At 38.4% G+C, this 17,721-nt stretch overlaps 3 protein-coding genes across 3 annotated transcripts; all 3 read left to right on the top strand.

The window, feature by feature from the left end:
* Positions 1-842: 842 nt before the first annotated feature.
* LOC138910849 (phosrestin-2-like) lies at positions 843-1,565 on the top strand. Its single transcript, XM_070208866.1, has 3 exons — positions 843-970; positions 1,031-1,160; positions 1,230-1,565. The coding sequence occupies exons 1-3, from the start codon at positions 870-872 to the stop codon at positions 1,275-1,277; spliced, it is 279 nt and encodes a 92-aa protein (XP_070064967.1). The 5' UTR covers positions 843-869; the 3' UTR covers positions 1,278-1,565.
* Positions 1,566-3,374: 1,809 nt separating this feature from the next.
* ninaD (neither inactivation nor afterpotential D) lies at positions 3,375-5,364 on the top strand. Its single transcript, XM_002052685.4, has 5 exons — positions 3,375-3,608; positions 3,671-3,973; positions 4,051-4,862; positions 4,925-5,015; positions 5,081-5,364. Exons 1-5 carry the CDS (start codon positions 3,480-3,482, stop codon positions 5,270-5,272), a joined length of 1,527 nt encoding a protein of 508 aa, XP_002052721.1. The 5' UTR covers positions 3,375-3,479; the 3' UTR covers positions 5,273-5,364.
* Positions 5,365-5,501: 137 nt separating this feature from the next.
* On the top strand, positions 5,502-9,507 carry LOC6628526 (protein croquemort). The gene is made up of 4 exons (XM_002052686.4): positions 5,502-6,476; positions 6,784-7,580; positions 7,745-7,838; positions 7,900-9,507. The coding sequence occupies exons 1-4, from the start codon at positions 6,048-6,050 to the stop codon at positions 8,083-8,085; spliced, it is 1,506 nt and encodes a 501-aa protein (XP_002052722.1). The 5' UTR covers positions 5,502-6,047; the 3' UTR covers positions 8,086-9,507.
* Positions 9,508-17,721: the final 8,214 nt, after the last annotated feature.

The following is a 17,721-nucleotide window of genomic DNA, read 5'->3' as shown; positions in this document are numbered from 1 at the left end:
AGTTCCAGAATGCTTCAGTTTTTATTGGGATTTATAAGAATAATGTCATATATGTAAAAATATTCAGGTTTTCCATTGTTAAAACACTGGCGACTTTACGCCGTTTTATAAACATCTAATATCTAAAGGAACTGTAAATAATAAGGTTCGTTATTAATTCGCAAAAAAACTGCGACATATTTTTGATATTTCTAAAGAGCACTAAATTTTAATTAAAGCTGCCAAAAAATATGCAACTGCTAAATGTCAAATTACGTAAAAGTCAAATATATATAGTGAAATTTGTCGCTAATCTGGTGGCACTTATCGTGCTCAAAACACACCTAACTTTATGAATTAATAGATTTTATTTTTGCTGCACTCTTAGTTAGCTGCTCTTAAGTAATCACTATAATTATCACATTAAAGCAATCTAATCAATCAATCAGATTTGCATATTAAAAACAACATTCAAAGAATCCTATTTAAAGAATTCATATACATACCTTTTAATCTAATCGGAGCATTTGATTCGCTGCCTTCTATAAACATTGGAAACTCTTGAGTTTATTCAGCAGTCGCAAAATGTGCTGCAGCTGCTGCAGTGTCCGCCAACAAAAGATCTGGGTCTTTGGCCTAGGCAGTTTTCTACTCATACTAGGCACTGTGCTGCTTTCAGCCTGGCCCAGTCTGTCGCGGCAATGGATCCGTAACATACTGCCCCTGGCGCCAAATTCGTTTATATACAAACGCTGGGTGACCACACCGACACCGGTCTATAGCACCTTCTATCTCTTCAATTGGACCAATCCGGAGGATTTAAATAATGATAAAGTGAAACCGAATTTTGAGCAGCTGGGACCTTATACGTTCAGTGATTACAAAAGGTCATGTATCTGGTGCCCACACTGGTGGCCAATTGTGATCGGGCTGGCATTGCCGTTGAGGGCGATATCAAGCGCAAGGACACAGCACTGGCCTCGACCACGCTGTGAGTAGCCGCTCCCAGGCCTATTATAAAGCTGACAAAACTAAAATTTTGCTTTCACAGCATTGCCAGTCAGGATGCTCGTGATGCCTTCGGCATTATTGTTTCATATGCGGTTAAGGTAAAGCTCTTTCTGGGCGCTCTGGGCGGCGAGCTGTGCGCTGAGCTACCCTTCATACTCATGCACCCTAAGGTAATTGCCAGCCTCTTAACTATGTCCATATAATTCTGCTAAAGCTTATTTTCTCGACTTCATGTACAGCCCAGCCGCAAGGCACAGTTGGAAGCTGAGGCATCCATTGAGGCCTAAACATGCAGCTACCTCAACTTAATCGAATACAAAGTGCATATATTTATATAGAAATGTTTAATCAAAGTGTTATATAATATTAACGAAAATCCAAAGCTGATGTTGCTGAAATGTTCTGAACTGCAGTCGTCGAAACTTTTCTTACTTAACAAATCCATTCGCAATATATGTGTGTATGTGTATTATAAACGCTATAAATGCTACATATACTTTATGTTATAATTGAATTGAATATTCTTAAAAAAATATATAAAAAAAAATTGCCTGACAAACAAATGGCTTTAATAACACTAGCCCAAAACGTTTTCGATCCTAAGCAGCTGATAATATAAAACAGTAAAATTATACTATCGATTGGCTCAGAAAAAATGAAAATCTAAATTTTGACACAAATCGGCACGTTTTTCCTCAAAATCAGGGTCAGGTCGAATATCAAAACTTTTTTGATGATCTTGTTAGAATAACTCGGCTAAATAACGTCTGATTCAGAAATATTACACCTTTTTGAATTCGTACAGATCCCTACAATCAATTGACATTCAAATTAATTAAAAATCGATGGGTTTAACAAAATTGTTATCCAAAAAACATGTCGATTGTAAAGTCAAACTTTTTAATGATTTTTTGGAATATCTCAGCCAAATAATGTCCGATTTTTTAATTTTATGCCATTTTGGACTCGTAAGGATCAGTACTATCGACGGGCATCAAAAAATAGAAAATCTAAATTTTGACCAAAATCGACCAAAAAGCAAAGGGTGTAATATCACGTTTTTTGCCAAAATCAGGGTCACACTCGAAAATCACATCTTTATTGATCAATATTTTTTAATATATCGCTTAAAAATCGTCAAATTTTTAAAAGTTAAAACTTTTTGAAATGCCTACTATCAATTGACATTCAAAAAAGAGTTGTTGACCAAAAACCGATTCTTTTGATGGTCTTTTGGAATATCTCGGCTAAATTACCTTACCTGTTCTACTTTTTTCTAAAGTGTTAATTGCATCGCAGCATATCTCGTTATTGTGTACACTAGTGCAATTATTTCTTCCATCTAAGCCAAACTACAGTTTTCATTATTGCAGTAAACACGAAACCACACACACACACACACTCACATAGATACGACGGCTGGATTATGCATTATGCCGCCACAGATGCCACAAGGGTTGGTATCTCAGCATCCGAGATGCTTAAGATTATGCATTTATTCAAGTGCATTGTGGCAAGCAAATGCCGCATACGGAATCATTATGGCCAGAGTATAAATTCTGCATATGCTGCATGCTAATCGCAACGTTTACTTTTGCGGCTAAGTGTATTTCAATTAATGTCAGCCCCGAAACATAATTTCGTAGAGGACCAACATTAATGCATACTAAAGTACACAATGCATTTGATGTACTGCATCAATGTGGCTATCATTTAGTTGAAATTGAATATTGATCAATTATGCCATAACCATCATAATTTTTAGTGCTACTTCAATTAAACAGTTTCGGTATGAGGCTGTTTAGACAATGTATAGTGCATAGCATTTACAGCCAATAAAAAAATGTATCTGATTAGATTAGGTTATTTGTACTTGATTTAGCGATAAGTTGACGAGGTGTAACACGAAAATAGTTATGCCTCGCGCACTTTTCTGATTAAGCACCTGTTGTTATCAACTGGTTGCAGAAAGACATATTGCTATCTGACGGCGCTGATGGCTCCACGATTTAACTTTTTAATTAGCTAAACACAATCTTCATTGATATTTATGTTAAAATATACCTATATTCACAACTATAAGCAAAAAGAAAGCTTTTTCTTTTTGCTACTTATTAACGATATCGTTTGCTAAAAATGCCCATAATCATGATTAAAACGCCGCACCTGTTACCAGGTCGTTGGCAGCGTTTCTTAATCTAAATTCAGTAGACTGATAAAAGAAAAGGTAACCGTGAAAACCCAATGGCCTTGTTGAAATTGGTTTAAGTGCATTGTGCATACATCTGGACGTCCAATAAGTCCATAAACTTGAGCAACAATTAAAAATGAATAATCAATGAAAAGAAAACAAAACAATTGGAAAAGATTATGATTAAGGTATGATTATCGCATATGGAAAGAATAAAACAGCTGCGATTAGGTTTTAATGGGTTAGTTAACCAGCGATAGGACTCGGTGAAGGCATTCCGAATATAAACGTGGTCGGAATGTGCTGTCGGTGCTGTGGTGTGACCCAACAAAAGGTCTGGGTTTTTGGCCTTGGATCACTGTTCACAGTGTTCGGTCTCCTAGCTGTAATATGGTGGCCCACTCTCATAGATAGTATCATAATGAAGGCAAGTGGATGCCAAGAAATCAAGATAGATTAAGCTATGCTAATAGTCTCGATTACTTATAGGCCTTGCCGCTGACGCCCACATCGAGAACCTATGAGAAATGGGCGGATTTGCCCATTCCCGTTTATATGAATATGTATCTGTGGAATTGGACGAACGCGGAGGAGGTTAAGCTGCATGGCGTTAAACCGAATTTCCAGCAATTGGGTCCCTATGTCTATAGAGAGGAGCGCGTAAAAATGGATGTGGAGTGGCACGAGAATAATACGGTGACCTTCAAGCCTAATCGCACCTGGTTCTGGGAGGAGGAACTCTCCGGTGGCAAGCAAACGGACTTGGTGACGGTGCCACATCTACCATCGATTGTGAGAAATATTAAATATGCTGAAAGTACAATGTTAATTTCTATTGATTTTGTTTGTTTTTTTTTTTTTTTTTTTAGGCCGCAGCGGCTATGATGCGTGACAGTCCCTCACTGATTAAGTTTTTTTTTAACAAAGCGCTCAATGAAAATGGTGGTTTACTCTATGCCACCCACACGGCCAGCGAGTGGCTCTTCGATGGTTTCTATGATGAATTTCTGCATTATGCAATGACTTTGAACAATCCTCTGGCGCCGCCAATTGAAACGGATCAGTTTGCTTGGTTTCTAAATCGAAACGGTTCCAAAGACTTTGAGGGCGCCTTCACGGTGCACACGGGCGTAGGTGATATCAAAGAAATGGGCGAAATTAAATTCTGGAATGGTGAAAATCATACTGGTTGGTATGAGGGCGAATGCGGTCGTCTCAATGGCAGCACCACAGATCTCTTTGTTCCCGACGAACCAAAGGAGAAGGCACTCACCATATTCATAGCTGATACCTGCCGCATTATCAATTTGGAGTTCACGGGCCAAAGCCATGAGATTGAGGGCATTCAGGGCTGGAAATACGAGGTGACGCCAAACACCTTCGACAATGGACAACGGCAAGCGGATATGAAATGCTACTGTCCGGTTGACAAACAGCCCGATAATTGTCCAGCTTCGGGCGCCACAAGCTTGGGTCCCTGTTCCGATGGTGCTCCCATGTATCTATCAGCCTCTCATTTCATGTATGCCGATGAGAGTTATGCTAACACCATAACTGGCCTTGACCCAAACTATGAACGCGACAATTTCTTCATCATAATGGAACGCAAACTTGGAGTACCGCTTCAGGTGAATGCAGCCATCATGGTCTCATTGTATATGGAAGCAGACGCGGACATCGAGTAAGTCCATGATGGTTCAGTTTAGTCAGGAAAACATATTAACAACGTCCTCTAATGCACAGCATTATAAAAGACATACCAACCTTCTATGCGCCACTCTTCACAACCGGCAGCTCTGCAATTATTAACAAGGAACTCGCTTCCGAGTTGAAGGCAACTACTATATATATATATATATCCATTGCCAGTTGCAGTCTATTCATGACATTTCTTTATAGCTGGTATTAAGTCTACCCGCAATTGGACGCTATACGGGCATTGGCTTTCTATGCTTGGGCTGCATCCTTTTGGCTGTAGGAATTTTCCTCACTCTCAAACGCAAGTGGTATGGACAGGCGGCAGCTGATAGGGCGGCACTTATCAGTGCAGACACAAACAACTCAACTGACCCAGAAACAGTTCCAAAATAATGCTTCGCGCTAAAAAAGCTGATGCACTCTAATATCTGTTCGATATACAAATTTTAAAATTTAACAAAAAGTGATTTTTGGATTGTGATTCATATTATTAATTTTCTAAATTTATAAAATAAGCGTGATTTGAAAAAAAAAAAATGTATTTATATCACTTTATAATACTTTTACTTAACTTATATTTGGAGCCGATAGTTCTGAGCAAGTAAGTTCCAGAATGCTTCAGTTTTTATTGGGATTTATAAGAATAATGTCATATATGTAAAAATATTCAGGTTTTCCATTGTTAAAACACTGGCGACTTTACGCCGTTTTATAAACATCTAATATCTAAAGGAACTGTAAATAATAAGGTTCGTTATTAATTCGCAAAAAAACTGCGACATATTTTTGATATTTCTAAAGAGCACTAAATTTTAATTAAAGCTGCCAAAAAATATGCAACTGCTAAATGTCAAATTACGTAAAAGTCAAATATATATAGTGAAATTTGTCGCTAATCTGGTGGCACTTATCGTGCTCAAAACACACCTAACTTTATGAATTAATAGATTTTATTTTTGCTGCACTCTTAGTTAGCTGCTCTTAAGTAATCACTATAATTATCACATTAAAGCAATCTAATCAATCAATCAGATTTGCATATTAAAAACAACATTCAAAGAATCCTATTTAAAGAATTCATATACATACCTTTTAATCTAATCGGAGCATTTGATTCGCTGCCTTCTATAAACATTGGAAACTCTTGAGTTTATTCAGCAGTCGCAAAATGTGCTGCAGCTGCTGCAGTGTCCGCCAACAAAAGATCTGGGTCTTTGGCCTAGGCAGTTTTCTACTCATACTAGGCACTGTGCTGCTTTCAGCCTGGCCCAGTCTGTCGCGGCAATGGATCCGTAACATACTGCCCCTGGCGCCAAATTCGTTTATATACAAACGCTGGGTGACCACACCGACACCGGTCTATAGCACCTTCTATCTCTTCAATTGGACCAATCCGGAGGATTTAAATAATGATAAAGTGAAACCGAGTTTTGAGCAGCTGGGACCTTATACGTTCAGTGATTACAAGGAAAATGTGCATCTTATGTGGCAACAGCCGGAGGTAACCTATTACGGACGAAGAGTTTGGCACTTTGTGCCAGAGAAATCCAAGGGTAGTCTGGACGACGTCATTGTTACTCCACATTTTCCAACACTGGTGAGTAAAAACACTGAGATATAAATATATTATCAGCTATTATCAGCTATAGTGAATCCTAACTAATAACAACACATTAAATCGATAAACAGCTAGAACCATCATATTTGATATATATGTTCTCATACACACAGATAAATAACTTTCGCAGCTTCAATCCGCGCTTAAATATTTTTTAAAGTTTTTATTTACGCTCAAAGTTTTCAATTTGTTTTTATTACTGAGTTTTGTCCTTCTCTCTGTTATGCAAATTTTTGCTAGAGTATTTTTTGTCTGCATTTTGACTTATATTAATCCCGAATCGCAGACGGCCGCCCGCTATGTGCGCAAATATCGTCGCCCGCTGCGCAAGATTATGAACTTTGCGCTGAATCGTGAGGGAGGTGGCACCTACATGAGCTACACGGCTGGACAGTGGCTATTCGATGGTTTCTACCATGAGCTCATTGACTTTGTGGAGCGTCTGCATTCGCCGCTGTTGCCACTGTACAGTGACCATTTCGGCTGGTTCTATATGCGCAACAACTCTGAGACGGCCGAGGGTAATTTCACCATACACACGGGCCACGGGGATCTCAATCGGATGGGCGAGCTGCAGCTATGGAATGGCACCGCACATACCGGCTACTATGAGGGCGAGTGTGGCAAGGTCAATGGCAGCACGGGCGAGCTGTGGGCGCCGGGTCGTCGGTGGCACGAGACAATTTCCATATTTTTGTCAGATGCATCGAGATACATAAATCTGTACAGCATGGCGAATGTCACTGTGCAGGGCATCGATGCCTGGCGCTACGAGACCAGCGAACTGAGCTTCGACAACGGCCAACTGGCGCCGGATACGAAATGTTTTTGTGTTGCCAAAAAGGAATGTCCGCTGAATGGTGTGCTAGATTTCTCACCAGCCGCCTATCATGGTCCCATTTACATGTCGCATCTGCACTTCTACATGACAGATGAGTCCTATAGGAGAAATACGACGGGCTTGCGGCCGAATCCATTGGAGCATGGCATGTATGTGGTAATGGAGCCGACACTAGGCATACCGCTAAGCCTGAAGGGACAAGTTATGATCAGTGTACTTGTGCAGCGCGATGAGGCCATCGAGTGAGTTATGCTCTACGATCTACTCAAGCTACAAACATATATTACATATTATATACTATTTATGCTAATTCTCTCTATTTTTCACATGCTCTTCAAAATATTCGTTACTAAAACTCATCTTCTGTATTGGTATAATTTATACTAATCTTCTCTCACTCCCTTAGCTACCTGAAGGATGTGGCCTATGATCACTATGCGCCGCTGTTTGTGGTTCAACTTCACGCCGACTTGGGTGATGATCTGATCCGCCTGCTTAAGGTTGGTAATTTTCAGTTTTATCTCAAGTGTGCGCATTACTAAATGTCTCATTCAATTACAGCTGGGCTTAAGCGTGCCCCAGATTGGTCAATTCGTGGGTCTGGGCTTGCTTTTAATTGGCCTCATCATGCTGATTGTAGGCGTGCTCGTGAGTAAAAAACATATATGGCACAATGAGTGGAAAACTAAAGACAGCACGAAAGTAAAAGTAATTGAAGGCGATGGCGTTAACGGCAGCAAATATTGATAAGACTGTGTTTTGTTTTCTTTTTGCGATAACAACTGTTTTCTGTTATTATTCGGTTTACTTTGAGTGCAGAAGTGATTATATTAGGCTATTATTAATTGAAGTGCGCCATAAAAATGAAATTCCTAACACAAATTAGCGTGCTGCTGCTTTTTGGCCAATTTCCTTGAGGTGTTGCCCAGCTGAGCTCGTCTAGAATTACACAAAATTATAGCCTCTCAGATATGCTAAAATTTATTAATATGTTAATTATTGTTTTTTGCTTTTGTTTCATAATATTTGTCGTGATGTGTGCGGTGCCTGGCGGTGCACAGGTAAAAACCTTGAGCACGTAAGCTGCATACTTTACGGCGTACGAACTCTTTCACCTAGACACACACGCACACACACACACACACACACACACACACACACACACACACTCACCCACAGCCAAATTGCTAACTGGAAATTTGAAAAATGCCAACAGAATATTATAAGCGGCTAATTTATATGCGCCTGGCACGCAAACTTACGTTTTGCACACACATTGTTGTCGAAGAGCTCAGTGGGATAGGGTGCGGTTGGTGGGGCAGCTGGCAAGTAGCTAAGGAAGCTCAGGAAGTGGGCGGCGTTGCAAGTTAAACAATGTATGAAAATATGAAAATTATATGGCAGCAAGTATGTGTTGGCCATAACTTTAATAAATACACATAAGTTATGATTAAGCTCTGCAACAGAATATCACGAAAATCTTAAGAAAAAACTGCTGTTGAAAAGGCTTTAAGGCTAATAAATTTTGAGTTTCAATACCAGTTTGCATTCAAGTTAAGACATGGATTAAATGTTGTATACTAAGTCTGAAAAAAATATTTGAGCAGGTTTATAGTTTTATATATAAAAGAAAAAGCAATTCTGGGTTATTAAAATATAGACATGAAATGCATTTAGAATTAAATACTAAGTTTATCTTCCGGCTTTTGAAACATTTTTTGAAACAATGTCAAGAGTTTATTATTAATCCAAAGCAAAAAATAACAATTTTATATTTTTAGAATTATCTACTTTAAAGACTTGTATAGCACTTTTAAATTTGATTACAAATTCTTAAAGCATTCCAGGCATTGAAATCAAAATAAAATTAATATCTTTCAGCATTATTAATTAAGTCGCAAATTTATTTGCATTTTAGCAGTCAAATATATTTCTGTTTAAAACAGAAAACATACTGAGCCCAATGCCTGGAATGCAATGTTTTTGCTACAAACATGATTTACATTTATTTATTTATGCATATTTGCTGGCATTTTGGCCGAGAGCTATTTAGTACGAACGATTCAACTAAAATCGGATTGGATTGGATTGGATTGAATTGGTTGATTTGCGCATTTGCTTTATTTAGATTGAAATTTATTTTATTTTGATTAACAATTTAAGACATCATTTGATTTATAGTGCATTTTATATGCCCATAAATTCACAATATAAATAGCTCAGTAGCTTAGATAAATACTATATTACAATTGTTTAACAATTTGCAAACAAGCCAACACAATTTGGCGTAAGTAAAAATAAAAGAGTTATGTGAGCTGCGAGATATTAAAATTGCCGTTGAAATTCATGTTGCATTCGCGGAGGTCCATAAATGGCGATATCTCGGCCAAATAAAGCCCGATAGAGGGCATATAACTTAAAGATAAGTTATAATGGGGTGATTTAAGGGGTGATACTGGGGAGATTGTCTAAATTTTAGTAGGAGATATTTATGTCAAGACCCGGAGGAGGACGGTGATGGCGTTGAGTATTTTCGGTCAATTTGGGTCATCTCTTAGGATGTGGATTTTCGGATAGCAATCTATAGTCGGGATCCGTACGAGTAGAAAGACGTATATCACTACGAAATCGGACTGAATTTAGCCGAGTTAAAGCTTACCTTTACTTCTATGACCACAACCACACGTATGTTTTTGGAAAACTTTAAATAGCGATATCTCGGCCAAATAAAGCCCGATAGAGGGCAGATTGGGAGGGGTTACCCGCGGAGGTCAATAGAATCGAATGCCATCAACGTTTTTCGATTTCGGAAAATAGTCATTTTTCGAAAAAAACGTGATGGTTACACTGTATTTTCGGTCAATTTGGGTCATCTCTTAGAATGTGGATTTTCAGATGGCAATCGAAAGTTGGGGTCCGTACGAGTAGAAAGAGGTATATCACTTCGAAATCGGACTGAATTTAGTCGAGTTATTTCCATTTTATTTTTTTTTAATAAATTTCAGCATGAGTATATTGTGAATGGTTTATTATTATGGTCCGACCAAAACTATGCTGTAGAAAAGCAACCCTAGTAGGCTCAAGCGTATTATGTGGACATCACAAAAGTATGCAATACTTTCCTCTACTTCTATGTCCACAATCACACGCATGTTTTTGGAAAACTTTAAATGGTGATATCTCGGCCAAATGAAGCCCGATAGAGGGCAGATTGGGAGGAGTTACCCGCGGAGGTCAATAGAATCGAATGCCATGAAGGTTTTTCGATTTCGGAAAAAAGTCATTTTTCGAAAAAAACGTGATGGTTACACTGTATTTTCGTTCAATTTGGGTCATCTCTTAGAATGTGGATTTTCGGATGGCAATCGAAAGTTGGGGTCCGTACGAGTAGAAAGAGGTATATCACTTCGAAATCTGACTGAATTTAGCCGAGTTATTTCCTTTTTAAATTTTTAATAAATTTCAGCATGAGTATATTGTGAATGGTTTATTTTTATGGTCCGACCAAAAGTATGCTGTAGAAAAGCAACCCTAGTAGGCTCAAGCGTATTATGTGGACATCACAAAAGTATGCAATGCTTTCCTCTACTTCTATGTCCACAATCACACGCTTGTTTTTGGAAAACTTTAAATGGTGATATCTCGGCCAAATGAAGCCCGATAGAGGGCAGATTGGGAGGGGTTACCCGCGGAGGTCAATAGAATCGAATGCCATCAACGTTTTTCGATTTCGGAAAAAAGTCATTTTTCGAAAAAAACGTGATGGTTACACTGTATTTTCGGTCAATTTGGGTCATCTCTTAGAATGTGGATTTTCGGATGGCGATCGATAGTCGGGATCCGTACGAGTAGAAAGAGGTATATCACTTCGAAATCTGACTGAATTTAGCCGAGTTATTTCCTTTTTAAATTTTTAATAAATTTCAGCATGAGTATATTGTGAATGGTTTATTTTTATGGTCCGACCAAAAGTATGCTGTAGAAAAGCAACCCTAGTAGGCTCAAGCGTATTATGTGGACATCACAAAAGTATGCAATGCTTTCCTCTACTTCTATGTCCACAATCACACGCATGTTTTTGGAAAACTTTAAATGGTGATATCTCGGCCAAATGAAGCCCGATAGAGGGCAGATTGGGAGGGGTTACCCGCGGAGGTCAATAGAATCGAATGCCATCAACGTTTTTCGATTTCGGAAAAAAGTCATTTTTCGAAAAAAACGTGATGGTTACACTGTATTTTCGGTCAATTTGGGTCATCTCTTAGAATGTGGATTTTCGGATGGCGATCGATAGTCGGGATCCGTACGAGTAGAAAGAGGTATATCACTTCGAAATCGGACTGAATTTAGTCGAGTTATTTCCATTTTATTTTTTTTTAATAAATTTCAGCATGAGTATATTGTGAATGGTTTATTTTTATGGTCCGACCAAAAGTATGCTGTAGAAAAGCAACCCTAGTAGGCTCAAGCGTATTATGTGGACATCACAAAAGTATGCAATGCTTTCCTCTACTTCTATGTCCACAATCACACGCATGTTTTTGGAAAACTTTAAATGGTGATATCTCGGCCAAATGAAGCCCGATAGAGGGCAGATTGGGAGGGGTTACCCGCGGAGGTCAATAGAATCGAATGCCATGAAGGTTTTTCGATTTCGGAAAAAAGTCATTTTTCGAAAAAAACGTGATGGTTACACTGTATTTTCGGTCAATTTGGGTCATCTCTTAGAATGTGGATTTTCGGATGGCAATCGATAGTCGGGATCCGTACGAGTAGAAAGAGGTATATCACTTCGAAATCGGACTTAATTTAGTTGAGTTATTTCCTTTTTAATTTTTTATTAAAATTGCAGCATGAGTATATTGTGAATGGTTTCTTTTTATGGGCGGACCAAAAGTATGCTGTAGAAAAGCAACCCTAATAGGCTCAAACGTATTATGTGGACATCACAAAAGTATGCAATGCTTTCCTTAACTTCTGTGTCCACAACCACACGCATGTTTTTGGAAAACTTTAAATGGCGATATCTCGGCCAAATAAAGCCCGATAGAGGGCAGATTGGGAGGGGTTACCCGCGGAGGTCAATAGAATCGAATGCCATCAACGTTTTTCGATTTCGGAAAAAAGTCATTTTTCGAAAAAAACGTGATGATGGCAATCGATAGTCGGGATCCGTACGAGTAGAAAGAGGTATATCACTTCGAAATCGGACTTAATTTAGTTGAGTTATTTCCTTTTTAATTTTTTATTAAAATTGCAGCATGAGTATATTGTGAATGGTTTCTTTTTATGGGCGGACCAAAAGTATGCTGTAGAAAAGCAACCCTAATAGGCTCAAACGTATTATGTGGACATCACAAAAGTATGCAATGCTTTCCTTTACTTCTGTGTCCACAACCACACGCATGTTTTTGGAAAACTTTAAATGGCGATATCTCGGCCAAATAAAGCCCGATAGAGGGCAGATTGGGAGGGGTTACCCGCGGAGGTCAATAGAATCGAATGCCATGAAGGTTTTTCGATTTCGGAAAAAAGTCATTTTTCGAAAAAAACGTGATGGTTACACTGTATTTTCGGTCAATTTGGGTCATCTCTTAGAATGTGGATTTTCAGATGGCAATCGAAAGTTGGGGTCCGTACGAGTAGAAAGAGGTATATCACTTCGAAATCGGACTGAATTTAGTCGAGTTATTTCCTTTTTAATTTTTTATTAAAATTGCAGCATGAGTATATTGTGAATGGTTTATTTTAATGGGCGGACTAAAAGTATGCTGTAGAAAAGCAACCCTAGTAGGCTCAAGCGTATTATGTGGACATCACAAAAGTATGCAATGCTTTCCTCTACTTCTATGTCCACAGTCACACGCATTTTTTTGGAAAACTTTAAATGGTGATATCTCGGCCAAATGAAGCCCGATAGAGGGCAGATTGGGAGGGGTTACCCGCGGAGGTCAATAGAATCGAATGCCATCAACGTTTTTCGATTTCGGAAAAAAGTCATTTTTCGAAAAAAACGTGATGGTTACACTGTATTTTCGGTCAAGTTGTGTCATCTCTTAGAATGTTTTTTCGGATGGCAATCTATAGTCGGGATCCGTACGAGTAGAAAGAGGTATATCACTTCGAAATCGGACTTAATTTAGTTGAGTTATTTCCTTTTTAATTTTTTATTAAAATTGCAGCATGAGTATATTGTGAATGGTTTCTTTTTATGGGCGAACCAAAAGTATGCTGTAGAAAAGCAACCCTAATAGGTTCAAACGTATTATGTGGACATCACAAAAGTATGCAATGTGTCCACAACCACACGCATGTTTTTGGAATACTTTAAATGGCGATATCTCGGCCAAATAAAGCCCGATAGAGGGCGGATTGGGAGGGGTTACCCGCGGAGGTCAATAGAATCGAATGCCATGAAGGTTTTTCGATTTCGGAAAAAAGTCATTTTTCGAAAAAAACGTGATGGTTACACTGTATTTTCGTTCAATTTGGGTCATCTCTTAGAATGTGGATTTTCGGATGGCAATCGAAAGTTGGGGTCCGTACGAGTAGAAAGAGGTATATCACTTCGAAATCTGACTGAATTTAGCCGAGTTATTTCCTTTTTAATTTTTATTAAAATTGCGGCATGAGTATATTGTGAATGGTTTATTTTTATGGGCGGACCAAAAGTATGCTGTAGAAAAGCTACTCTAATAGGCTCAAGCGCATCACATAACACCACATCACATCCTCCGACCGTGGAGGTGATTGTAAAGGTCTCACCCAATCGATCTCCCAGATCGATTTATATAGTCACCCTTGTAAATTTGTATATGAGACTTACTTGCTTACTATAATAGAATAAATATAAGAAGAGACTTGAAGACTTTATGAATGCAAAAAAAAAGACCAGTACAAATCTATCCTAAAGGCTTTTATAATATTTGTTTTTGAAAATAATAGTGTATTACAAGTTCGATATGGTAGCATAATCACAGTTTAAGGGGTTTTTAATACAGCCTTTTACGATTTGCTGTGGCTAAGCATACAGCCAGAAACTTCATTATTTCACATAAGCCATAAGAATAAAAAAACCCAAAAAAAAAAAACACCGAGTAAATATTTTGTGTTTAGTAGCGGTGTGTAATGTATGTGTATTGGTAGGCATTTTCATGCATAAGCCAAATGCCATTGTTGCTGCTGGCCAGCTCGACAGCTCGCCAGTTCGCCAGCTCGACTGTTGTCCGTTTATGTCGCGAAAACTTTGGTGTCCTAATCTGCTGCCTGACTTGCATACTAATTTGTTTGCTCGTAGTCTTCCTCTTCCTCTTTATATAGCCGGCAAGTCGTACACTTTTTAGATGCTTTCTCTACCGGCTTTATGGTTGTGCTCTTACTCTTTCGTTCTTTGTCGTTTTGTTGACAACCCATAGATTATGTTGTTGGTTTTGGCTTTTGTGTGTTGTTGTTGTTGTTGTTGTTCCCTGGCAGAGCATGTTCTGGATAAGTGTTTATATATGTATGTGAATGTGTGAGTGTGTGCTCTGTCAGTGTCATGTTCGTATGGCTTATGCATTCAGTTTGGCTTGCGGCCTTAGTCTCTTGGACTCCATTGGCTGGTTTGGTTGGTTTGCTTTTGCTTTTGCTGGTCCTCCATAAGGCCCTGTTTAGCTGCTTAATTTTTCCCTTTGTCATGTTGACAGCCCTTCGACAGGGGCTGCCTTTATTTTTTTGGAGTGTTGCTTGGGTTCATTTTGCGCACAATTTAATGTTATTTAATTGGCATTTAAGTTTATGAAAATGTTTGTGTTTTGGGCTGCCGACGAACGGCCTTCGAACGAGGTCGCCTTCCATAATAATGTCGAGGTCAATTTTTATCTGAGTCTGATTTATGTTTGATTTTCGCGTGCTTTAAAACTTGTTTCAGTGCGAATTTATTTTTGCTTGAAATATACGTTCTGGCTTATAAAATTACAACCAGCAAATATCTATGAAAAATGTTTTTCATATAAATACGCTCGAAAGTGTGCAAGGCATTTTGTTGTATTTGGCCAAATTCAATTAAATAAATCGGTTTGCAGTTAATTTTCGTTGACATTTTAAATAGAATGTTAACCACAATATGGCCCCATATTTGACAATAAATCTTTTTATTTTTTAGCACAGCTCGCCTTTGGAAAATTGATGTTGCAATTTTCTATGCGTTATGCAGTAGCCGCCTACAAATTTCATTCGCGTACAAATTGCATTGGCCTTTGGCGTCGGACAGGCGCTACAAAGTTGACAGTAACACACACAGGACGCACAGCAAAAAATTGAAGCAAATAAAAAATATAAAAAAAAAAAGAAATAACAAAAAAATAATGGGAAAAAAAATAACAAGAATTTAAGCCACGAGAGCAACAACGTCCATTCGCTGACAATGTTGGCGGAATTTAAAAATTCAATTTGAAAAAGTCAAACGCTTCGTGCACCTATTTTTTTCTATGTAAAAAAATGTTTATATAAATAAATATTTTTCGTTGGCTATAAAATTGGCCATATATGCCATGGAATTGCCACATGGGGCAACGTATTGTACGGCTTTTATTATCTAACAGTTTTTTTCAGAATTTAGCGCTTAAAATAAATTCAGTGGCGAGAAAGTGTACCGACAACAACAAATGTTAAAACGAGCAAAAAGTATAAACAAATAAGAATATTTTTGAGTTATATATTCTATATCACAGCTAAGATGAGTTACCTCAGTTTGTGAGTACTTTTCATTTATTGCACATTAAAATTTAGTCCAAGCTTGAGCTGGTTCTTAGTAATGAAATTAATTAAAATTATTAATTAAAAATTAAAATTAAATTAAATCAATTTCAATACAATTGAATATAGATTTAAAGTAAGCCACTTCTTTTAAAACAAAAAGAAAAACAGCTCAAAACATTGTTAAATAATCGATGCAACAAATTGTTAATTTTTGTAGCACAAAATAATTTATAATCATGTTCCCAAATGCCACGAAATGCATAGTAGAAGTTTTAACTTTGTACACATAATTTAAGTGCATGTCTGTTTGTTGGACAATGTTGGCATTGTGAGCAGTGGAGACTAGAAAACGTTGTAATTAAAATTGCGCCCAGCTAACAAACATATTTCAGCAGCTGCCAAAATTGTAGTTTTTCATTTGGTCAGCCAAATATTACGCATACGCCATGTGCGACACAAAGTGCGTTTTAATTGCCGCCGCGTGCTTTTATGAAGTGCCCATAAAATGCCAGCCATGAAGTCGCCTTTGTGTGGCCTTGCGAAGCAAATGAAATGCAGCTGCACATTTTTGCATAGAACTCATAAATTGTGAAATCGTGAAAATTGTGCTAAAAATTTTGTAAGTGCCAACTTCAAAGGTTTGGTCAACTTAAGGCAACAGCTGGTCTGGTATGCTTTTGCTGGCTTGTAGCCAAAGGCTACATTGAAATCGAAAGTCGAAAAATTGCAGCTTTAACTGAAAACTGCTTCAGATGATGCTGCTGCCGTTGTTGCTGCTGGTCCTGCTGTTGAAAAAACAATTTGCCAAAGGATAGAAACATTAAAGGGCGACCAGAGCGGGACAGAGGCAAAGAGAGCGGGACTGTGTGTGTCGAGTCGAAAGACACACTCCAAGCTGCTGCTGCTGCTGCTGCTGCTGCCCTTTTGCTGACCATTATGCTCAAGAGCGCTGACTGCATAAATTGCCGGCAAGCTGTCGTTAGGCAAACGAGCTAAAGCTTAGCGCCTGGAAGTATGCAGCAGATTGCGTCTTGTTGGAGCATATGACGATGCATATTTGAAAGGCAATTTCCTGATGCTCGAGCCGGTTCATCGATGCAAATGCAATTTCATTGTGTTTACAGGCACTTTACAGAGTGTATCTGCCCCCGGAATATACGCATAATTGCATTTCATATCAATTTCCAGGACACCTGAGCCAGTGCCTTAGACATTATTTTACACAAACAGTTGAACGGCATGCATGTTAATGTACAGCTGTCGTTCAATCGCTCAATCGCTCAATCGCTGCAAACATTTCAATCAATTCAATCGCAAATTTCGCATCCGCATCCGTTTTCCGGCATTTATTGATCCGCAAATTGTGCCACCACCTGGCTGAATGCATGAAATGCATTTAACAATTTTCACACTTACACCGCAGTATTTTGTTAAATTCACATTAAACATACATGGCCAACCAAATGGCAGCAGCAACTGCCACCATCGTTGCCAGCAGAACCGTCAAAATGTCACTGCAAAAATCCATGAATGCTTACGTATTCGTTTATGCAGTCGCATATTGGGGCGTGTTTTGGGCAACTGTGGGCGTAACAGGCAGCTGGTTATTCACGTGATAACAGCGTATCCAGATACGTAACACGA

This window comes from Drosophila virilis, chromosome 4 (assembly GCF_030788295.1).
Source record: "Drosophila virilis strain 15010-1051.87 chromosome 4, Dvir_AGI_RSII-ME, whole genome shotgun sequence".
In the NCBI taxonomy this organism is placed as follows: domain Eukaryota; kingdom Metazoa; phylum Arthropoda; class Insecta; order Diptera; family Drosophilidae; genus Drosophila; species Drosophila virilis.
The sequence above is the reverse complement of the archived record's forward strand: the minus strand, read 5'-3'. Positions and strand labels throughout refer to the sequence as shown.